The following is a 9,926-nucleotide window of genomic DNA, read 5'->3' as shown; positions in this document are numbered from 1 at the left end:
GATAGACCTTTTGTGAGTGTCACCGGGGAATGTCACCTCCTTTTTTCCCTGGAAAGAGAAAAGACCCCTTAGCAACTTCCCCACAGCGGAACTTTCCCCACAACTCCGCGGATCCGGAGAAGGGTCGGTTGCCCTTTTGTAGGAGAGCTTTGGAAAAAGGGTCTATTATTGCCGGCGGCGACGTCGGTTCACATCCCGAGTTTATATGCCTCCCTTGTGCTGCATGAAGAGGCGGATGTTTTCCCGAGCAACTCGGACAAGGGAGAGGGTCAGAAGGGGCAGCCGCCGCGGGTTTTCGTTGGGGGCTGCTTCGGATGGCAGCTTCCAATCCGCCGGTCGCGAGGAAATACGTTTCACGGACCCGATTAACTTGTGGTCGTTTTGTCACTTGGAAGCACAGGGCAACCTCTTAAAAGTCATAGGTTCCCTGCTGTGAACCGCCTGGCGGGTTCGCGTCACAAACACTCCCGCCCTCTTTCCGGATTGCACAACGCAGGAATTTCACATCCCACGAACTTTCACCATGTTGTGTGGGGAAGAGAAGGGCCCGGTGCTAACCAGAGCGTCACGGCGGGTCAGGAAAACCACTGACGCGCACACCGTCCAAGATTTCTCGCACCCAACCCACCCGGGGGATCGTGAGGTGGGTGGCTCCCGTCTTGGCTGTCGGCCCATAGGGTTGAGGAAAGCCCAACACCCAGCAGGATCTGAGTGGGGAGAAAAACCCGGCTTAATCACCGCAACCAGGGTGGACTTCGCCTCGTAGCCTAAATAAACCGCAATGACTATGTGAATGTTCACTAGTAATACTAGTTCACTAGTAGCCTTAAGGAAAGCCGCGACGTGGGGATGGGTTGAGAGGTTTGTTAACTCGTTGGTTTCTTGTGACTGTTTTAGGGTTTTTTTTTAATTAAACTTTCCCTCAGTGTCAAGTGCCTCGCTGAGTCACGTCTGCCACGTAGTACAAACAATACTTGAACTTTGCGGGAAACGCGCATCTTCACCTCATCCGGAGATTCCTTCTCTTCCCCCCCCCCCCCCCCCCCCCCCCGCTTCTCGCCGCCTCAAGAAACAGAGCAAAAAACGGCTTCGCGCCAAATTCCAACCGCCAAGTGGGAGACCCCCCCCCCACTCCTCCCGCATACCCAGGGGAAAGAGGGGGGGCACGTTCACGCACGTCTCCCGAAGGCGGTGACGTCACGAACCCACTCCGTTCCCTCGCGCCTGCTGTCCCTTCCAGGCAGTCCGCGTTCGGCGTTCGCAGACCCGCGCGCCTCACCAAGCCGCTCCGTCCCTCCTCCGCCTCCTCCCCGCCCCTCTCCGCAGCTTGCGCTCTGTGCCTGCCCGCTAAATTCCGTTAGCACCACCTTCTCCCCCCCCCACGCCTCGCCCCGCCTTTTGGCCCCACATGTTCGGTCCGGAAAAACTGTTGGGGCAGCTGCCCAAGCTGGAGAGCTACGGGAATATGGCGTCCGTGGGGGATTTTAACGCGGTGAGCGCCAACGTCCCGGCCACCCGGGTGGAGATCTCCGTGTCTTGCAGGTGAGGCGAAGGAGGAGAGGAAAAGGGGGGGTTGTGAGGTGCGTTTCTCTGGAGGCGTTTCATGTTCCTGGACGGGACAAAAGGGTCGGGGGAGTGGACCCACCACGCGTTTCTGTGGGGCGAGCGAACGTGTGAACGGAAAATCTGCTTTTGCCTAGCTGGCCGCTTGGGAGGGTCGCAACCGTCGGAGTAGCGTCTTTTTTTTCCTTTTCCCCTCAGATCCTGCTGGGTGTTGGGCTTTCCTCAACCCCACGACAGCCAAGACGGGAGCCACCCGCCCCACGAATCCCCCGAGTGGGTTGAGTGCGGGAGGTTCCTCGACGCAGACTTTTTTCTGCGTGTGTCGGTGATTTTCCTGACCCGCCGTGACGCTCCGGTTGGCATCGGCCCCTCCCTCCCCACAGAGACACACACAACCTGGTGAAAGTTCGTGGGGTGTGAAATTCCTGCGCTGTACAATCCGGAAAGAGGGTGGGGGTGTATGTAACGCGCACACCCGCCAGGCGGTTCACAGCAGGAGACTTGTGGCTTAAGGGTTTCCCTGTGCTTCTCAGTGTCAAAAGGTCCACAAGGCCACTAACAATCAAATACGGGAGAGTGGAGAGGGGAAAAGGGTGGGGTGCTAAATTTAAAAGGAAGGCTACTCTTGGGCTTGATATCGGGTATTTGGAGTAGGAAATGCTTCTGGCATCCGTCTTTGTTTAGGATTTCCTATTTCGACATCCAGCAAAGGGTTTTACTTCCTTCATGCTGAAAAGTTGTTAAATTTGTTCAGCTCTACCAGGCTGATAACAAATGCACATTTCCATCCTCCTTTTCACTCAGTTGATCTGGTTGGCACTGTACCTGTAACTAAAGTCTGTGTGAACCTTTTCTTGGTAAAATAGAACAGAGTAGAATAGAATTCTTTATTGGCCAAGTGTGATTGGGCACACAAGGAATTTGTCTTTGGTACCTATGCTCACAGTGTACATAAGGAGAATAAAATACATTCCTCAAGAATAAAAAGATACAACACTTAGTGATAGCCAAGGTTACTCTAGCTATCAAATTGTATTAGGAAACAAATAAAAACAATATAAATTGAAAGATACAAGCAACATGGTTATAGTCATAAGTGGGAGAGATAGATACTAGGAAGGAAGAGAAGAATAATAGTAATGCAGTCTTAGTAAATTATTGACAGTGCTGTGGGAATTAGTAGTTAAGCAGAGTGATGGCATTCAGGGAAAAAAACTATTCTTGTGTCTAGTAGTAGTTCTGGCGTGCAGTGCCCTATACCGTCATTTTGAGGGTAGAAGTTGAAACAATTTATATCCAGGATGTGAGGGGTCAAAACATGCAGAAGATATAAAAGCCCCCTTTATCTTAAGCTCCATATTATTGATGTTTACAATGTGCTAACAAGTGGAACATACTGACTTTATTATCTCTGGCCAAACCTGCCAATAGTAATGCATATTCCAATTTTCCTTTGGAGCTCGATCGATCAAACTATATATATATATCTTCTATGTATCTTCAAGAGAATTGTTTGAAATTCTCTTACTAGAAAAGGAGTAATCAGATTTCCCCTCCATTCTACTCACTCTGCTTCTTCCTGCATGGTGATTAAGGAGACGAGAAAATTGGTATTGTGCATTATGAAACCAATATTCATTGCCTTTAATGTTGTTTCCTTCCTTATATTTTATTAGGAAATTTTAGATATACATGTTCTGAAGTTTTAATAAAGAATTGTAACGTGTATTAAAGCTAGCAGTTGAAGGAAGAAAATGGTCACTTCTTATGGTTTAAAAATTTAGAGAAAAGATTTCATATTTTTGTTTCCAGAATGTCTTGGCTTCTTTTAAGATATTATGCCAGTATGGTTATCTCGTTTTCAGAGGCCTTTATAATGAATAAAATTAAATGGGAATTGAATTGTTTTTTTTCTCATTTCTGAATACTTGTAAAAAAATTTGCACTAGTTTCATTTTGCACTAGACACAGAATGGCATTATTCTGCTGTTTGCAATATAGGTAATCAGGTTTGGTTCTTTTGTATAAGCAAGAGAATGCAGCAACCAGTTTATGATGTTGGGAAAATGTGATTCCAGATTTTGGAAAAGCTCTGAAATCAGACTTCATTTGTTGTAGCAGTTAATTTTCAACCATTCTTTCATTATAGATATATAACTTCCTCCAATTGTTTGGGGAAATGGCCTTTCTTTGGAGGAATTCGTGATAGCTATAAATGGAAGAACACAAAACAGAAATTTTACATTCAAGCTTATGTGACATTGAATAAGCTATTCACTATGATGGCATTTCCACATTGGAAATGTGGAAACAATTTCCTTTAATATCTTTAAAACTGGTACAGAAGAATTTGAAGGAATAGTTCATTGTCAATGGCTTTAGTAAATGTTGCTATTTAAAAGATGATGGGACACATGTTAATAAAGAGCATTAGAAATAGACTTATATAGCAAATCAATACCAATTTGGAGGATGTAGAAAAATTATGTGATCCATAATGTTTGATAGATTCAGCATGTTTTAACATTCACATTCTAATTAATTGTCGGATGCATTTCATGGCAGCCTTCTTCTTAGATCAAAATATGATGCCCTTTAAAAACATTATTTGTTCATTTTTATTATTTGGTTTTTCTATTCCTTCCTCCAAGAAAAGATATACATATATAGATAGCCCTTGACTTACGACCAGAATTTATGTTATTAAATGAGACAGTTGAGTTTTGCCCCTTTTTATGTGGAACCTTACTTGTCACAGTTGTTAAGTGAATCACTGTAGTTGTTAAATTAGTAAATGTAGTTTACTAATAGTAACACTGTAGTTGTTACAACTAGTAAAACAGTTGTAAAGTTAACCTGCTTTTCCCACTGATTTTGCTCATTAGAAGATCACAAAAGTGAATGCATGATCTCCAGACACTGCAACTGTCATAAATATAAACCAGTTGCCAAGCATCTGAATTTTAATCATGGAACCATGTGGATGCTGTAATAGTTAAAAGTGTGTTAAAAGGTACAGTAAAAGTCAATGTCACTTTTTTCAGTGCTGTTGCTACTTTGATTGGTTACAAATAAATGGTTGTAAGTCTAGCATAGTATTGTATTTTCTCTGCTTTTGTGTACATAATCTATAGAGTTAACTAATTAGATCAAACTAATCTGTTTGATTTATTAACCCCTTTTGATGAGTTACACCAAAAGCTATCAGTAAATTATCTCTGCCCTCTTTCTATCCCTGGCTTCCGTGATTTCTAATTCTCATTTGAAAGGTTGTGGGATCCTACAAAGGAGATTTTGGTTGTGCCTAAAAGATTCTTACTACACAGGAGCTGATTCTTAGAAAGTGGAAAAGAGCTGATCTGTCTCTGCATGGTAGAACTTTCAGAATTCGCTTGTGTAGCACTTAAGTTTACGTGAAAAATGAAAATTAGAAAACTGTTTTTTTTAAGCTTGTTGTGAGTGGGTATATTCAGAGGATGCAAATGTAATGTCAGAGCTAAAAACCTATCCTTGTGATAGTAATTCCTAGTAAATGTCCCACCATAGCCAATCTGTTTAGAAAAAATTTGTCCAATTGCTGTATTATTGGGGATTGGGGTATCCAAAGAGCTATTAAATGAGGGATTGAATCAGTATTTTATACATAGTGTGATACACCATTCCCTTCTTTTTCTGCGTAGCAAAATGTGGCAACTTGATTGGAAAGAATATACAGGTTGTCCTCGACCACAATTGGGCGCAAAATTTTGGTTGCTAAGTAAGACAGTTGTTAACTGAATTATGCCCCATTTTAGCATAGTTGTTCCATGATTGTTAAGTGAATCACTAGAGTGAATCACATGATTGTTAAGAGAATTAGGTTTCCCTCATTGACTTTGCTTGTCAGAAGCTCCCTAGGACTACAAGATGTTGCAATTATCATAAATACATGCTGGTTGCCAAGTACCTGAAGTTTGATCATGTGACCGGGGATGATGCTGCAACAGTTATAAGTGGTCATAAAGTCACTTTTTTCAATGCCACTGTAACTTTGAGCAATCATTAAACAAATGATTGTAAGTCAAGGACTACATGTAGTGGAATGTTTTTGACCTTTTCTGTTTTGGAGAGAGGAAATCTACATTGTGGGAATGAGTACAGAGCATTTTATACACACTCTGACATTTAGAGTCTCTACATGCTTCTAGATCATTTTGTTTTCAGTAATGCATTTAATAGCAAAGCATGTACCAGGTTTTTTAGCATGTCTCTCTCAAAATAGGAAATGTGAAATATGCTCTAGGAGTGTAAAATATTTTTTGCATCAGATAGAAAGGCAAACATTGGTCTATACACATTTAGAGGTGTCTTGATTTCAAGGAAAGAGATACTTTACCTTTGTTTTTTTAAACTTAGATTTTTCTTATGTTTATAACATAGGAGATGGAATGATACCACTGTGAAATAAAGTCAAAAGATTGTATAGGATGTTGGACAATGGCCATTTCCTGGTTTTTCATGCAGGGTAGTTGAAACAAGTCTAAAGACTGAAAGTAGAGGAGGAAATTTCCAAGTAGTTTTCTGTATGGCTGCAGAAATCAAGTTACATTTATCAGTACACAAGCCTGTGTTGTAGCTCTCTACTTATTGTTAAATATTTAATTTTGTCCAGTGGTTTGTCATTTTACTAATATTGTCTTTGTAGGGGCAGCTGTACTTTGTTTGCAAACAGTTCTAAGTTCCTAAAACTGTAGATTAGACTAGAAAGTAAAAAAGAAGAAAAGTCAGTGACAAACCCCCTTTTTATTGTTACCAAGAATGTTTATGTTATCATCAAAAGTTTAGGTGCTTGCATAATCCTAAAACGGATTAAGACTTTCACTTTAGTATCAAACATAGGTAAAGTTTTATCATGAGTAAATCTTGCTCTGAGATGAGATGGCTAGATTGCTTAACCTATGACAGTATGCTCTCTTTTGTAGTTAAATTGCTGCTTTTATAGTATAATGTGATGGATATTTATTATGTGTATAATTCTGTATTATAAATGATTTGATTCCATTCACATTCATTCACTGTTATAAGTTAACATGATTTTAACATGTCTTTCTGAAAATCATTTGGAGGCTTCCTTGTTGAATTATTTTTATTGCTCACTCAGTAAGCAGGCTGGCCATTATAATGTCTTTATGTGCCCTATTGAATAATCAGTTACGCACTATAAAGCTGAAGTCTGCCTGAGGAAATACTAATATGCTTTGCCTGGTGCTAGGTTTAATAATCTGGCTTTCAGCACCAGCCCTTACTTCTTTAACCTACAGTATCTTGCATGTTTATTATGACTATATATGATTTTATATAATATTTTTGATTTTCACTCTCATTTTCAATTGAAAATCAAATCAATGTGTTGCATCTCAGGTTCTGTGTATATTATATTGAGCTTTCTGCTCTAGAATGTTTTATACACTTGAATATAAGGATTTTGAGAATGTATTATTTCAGTAGAGGGAAAGCATCCTGACCAGTAGAGTCTATGACAGAATCATTAAGTAGTTTGGTTTTCTGATTAAGTGTTCATGAATGAAATAGTTAATAGAACAAATAATATTACCAGTTTTATTGTTCATGTGTACAGATAACTTACAAATTCAGTGACCATTCAAAGTTATAATGGCACTGAAAAAAGTGACTTATGACCATTTTTCATACTTAACAACTGTTACAGCATTCTTATGGTCATGTGATAGAAATTCAGACACTTGGCAACTGGTATGTATTGATAATGGTTGAAATGTCCTGGGTTCATGTAATCTCCCTTTGCAACCTTCTGACAAGCAAAATCAATGGGGAAGCCTTATTTTATTAACAACTATGTTACTGATTTAACAACTGCAGTGATTCGCTTAATAACTAATAGCAAGAAGGGTAATAAAATGGGGCAAAATTTACTTAACAACAGCCTTGTTTAGCAATAGAAATTTGGAGCTCAATTGTGGATGTATGTCAAGAACTATTTCTCCTCCCTGGTGTGTGTGTGTGTGTGTGTGTGTGTGTGCGTGTGTGTACATACGTATACATGTATGTGTGTGTGTTATTCAGATTTAACTTTCAGAGATGAATTAGAGAGGCTGAAATTAGACCTAGGAATATTCATATTTCTGAGTATTTAACATTTTTAACAGAGTAACTCCATAGCAAGATGGGCGGTAAATTAGCAAATCAATAAATAAATGTAGCAAATTAGTATATGAATGCCATAATAAATAGTTCATTGGAATTTTGTTAAACCATGTAGTTAGTATTTATTTATTAAGAATGCATACCTTTTGTTTTTTCTTCTAAAAATCTGTTCCATAGGAACAGCAGAGACAATAAGGCTGATTATTGCTTAGAACATAGAACATAAATAAAAGAGTTGAAATAGATCTTGGAGATTTTGTAGTTCAATCCCCTGCTTGAACAGGAGACTCTATATCATTTCAGACAAATGGCTGTCCAGTCTCTTCTTAAAAGTCTCCAACACCCACAACTCCTGAAGGCAAGCCATTCCACTGGTTAATTGTTCTCACCATTAGGAAATTTCTCCTTAGTTTTAGGTTGCTTCTCTCCTTGTTTAGTTTCCATCCATTGTTTCTTGTGTTTCCTTATGCTGCTTTGAAAAATAAGCTGACCCTCTCCTCTTTGTGGCAGCCCATCAAATATTGAAACAATGCTATCATGTCTCCCCTACACCTTCTTTTCACTAGACATACCTACCATATTTTTCAGAGTATAAAGCACACCTTTTTTCCTCAAAAAAGAGGCTGAAAATCTGGGTGCGTCTTATACACGGAATACAACATTTTTTGCCTCCTGAAGCCCTGCCTCCTTCACCAAAAAGGCCATGCATAGCCTTATGGAGGCTTTCAGAGGGCTCCTGGGGCCTGGGGAAGGCAGAAATGAGTGAAAAACGAGCTGTTTTTTTGCTCAATTCCCCCACCCCCAGGAACACTCCATAAGACTATGCATGCAATTTCTTTTGACAAAACACGGGCTCATTTTAGCAAAAAACAGGGTGGTTTTTTTGCTCATTTGGGGGGGGCACTCCCCCAGGAGTACTCTGCAACCCCCCTCCCCAAGGCTATTCATGCCTTTTTTGGGGGGGAAAAACAGGCCCATTTTTGCGAAAAACTTGCTGTTTTGGGGAGGTTTGAAGAGTGCAAAAACTTTTTTTTTCCCTTTTGGAAAGCTCCTTAGAGTGATTGATGAGAATTACATTGATTAAGTGCTATGCCAGCAGAAACAAAATCTTAGGTGCTGCAGATTGTCAGCGATTTCTTTCATGGATAAATACACCTGGAAACATCTACCTACCTACCTACCTAATCTCTCTCCCTACCTATCTACTGTATTCCTCTCTCTCCCTCTATCTACCTACTTACCTACTCTCCCTATCTAACTGTATTTCTCTCTCTTTCTCTCTTTCTCTCTATCCCTCTACTTACAAACCTGTTCTGACCCCCTCTTCCGTTCAGTAACGAAAGCTGAGACAAGCATAAAATGGAATGTCCTTTAATTAGCAAGCCCAGACTCTCGGTGTCTGAAAGTCAAATAAACAAACCAATAAGGATTTTGGCAGCAAGTCCGAGAAACCTTGGCAGTAATGCAAACAAACTCTGGCAGCAATCCAGCCTGCCAAGTTCGTTTCTCTTTAGTCCCAAACGTTGACTTCTGCAAGGAGGGTGTGGCACAAGCAGTCTCTTTTATAGTCTGGGAGAGGAGCTTAATGACCATCAGCTGAACGTAATTACCTCCTGTAATTACATAGTTGTTCTTGCTGCGAGTAGCCCTTTGACGGCGTGCATCCCGGAACAACTCACAGTTGGTTTCTGGATCACTCTGTCTTGTCTCCTCCCCACTGATTCAAGGCTCAGGCGCCACCTGGTGGCCAACCAATCTCTCTGCGCCCTGCTTGGAGTCGGAACCCTGTCCAGGGTCCTCCACATCCTCCAGGGCTGACTCATAGGGTCCCTCGCTGTCGGAGTCTGGTGGCAGCTCCAACGGCTCCTGCCAGGCCACAACACTAACCTACTTACTTTCTCTCTCCCTACCTATCTACTGTATTTCTCTCTCTCTCTATTTCTCTCTCTCTATCCCTCTACTACCTACCTACTCTCTCTCCCTACCTACCTAGTGTATTTCTCTATCTCTATCTCTCTCTTCCCCTTTATCTACCAATCTACCTAACTACTCTCTCTCTCTCTCCCTATCTACCTACTGTATTTTTCTCTCTTTCGCTCCCTCTCTATCCCTCTATCTACGTTTTTTTAATTTACCTCTTCAAAACCTTGGTGTGTCTTATACTCTGGGGCAACGTATACTCCAAAAAATACGGTAATTCC

General features: G+C 41.0%; 1 protein-coding gene across 3 annotated transcripts in view; it reads left to right on the top strand.

Moving 5' to 3' along the window:
• The first annotated feature begins 1,112 nt into the window (after nucleotides 1–1,112).
• CPNE8 (copine 8) overlaps nucleotides 1,113–9,926 on the top strand; it is a 61,006-nt gene continuing 52,192 nt past the window's right edge. The window contains exon 1 of one of the 3 annotated variants that reach the window (XM_032220862.1): nucleotides 1,113–1,542. In XM_032220862.1, the coding sequence (XP_032076753.1) occupies nucleotides 1,409–1,542 (134 nt within the window). In that variant the 5' untranslated portion in view covers nucleotides 1,113–1,408. The remainder of the gene's footprint in view (nucleotides 1,543–9,926) is intronic. The other 2 variants (XM_032220863.1, XM_032220864.1) reach the window with 2 other exon arrangements.

Source organism: Thamnophis elegans, chromosome 7, assembly GCF_009769535.1.
Source record: "Thamnophis elegans isolate rThaEle1 chromosome 7, rThaEle1.pri, whole genome shotgun sequence".
Lineage (NCBI taxonomy): Eukaryota > Metazoa > Chordata > Lepidosauria > Squamata > Colubridae > Thamnophis > Thamnophis elegans.
The sequence above is the reverse complement of the archived record's forward strand: the minus strand, read 5'-3'. Positions and strand labels throughout refer to the sequence as shown.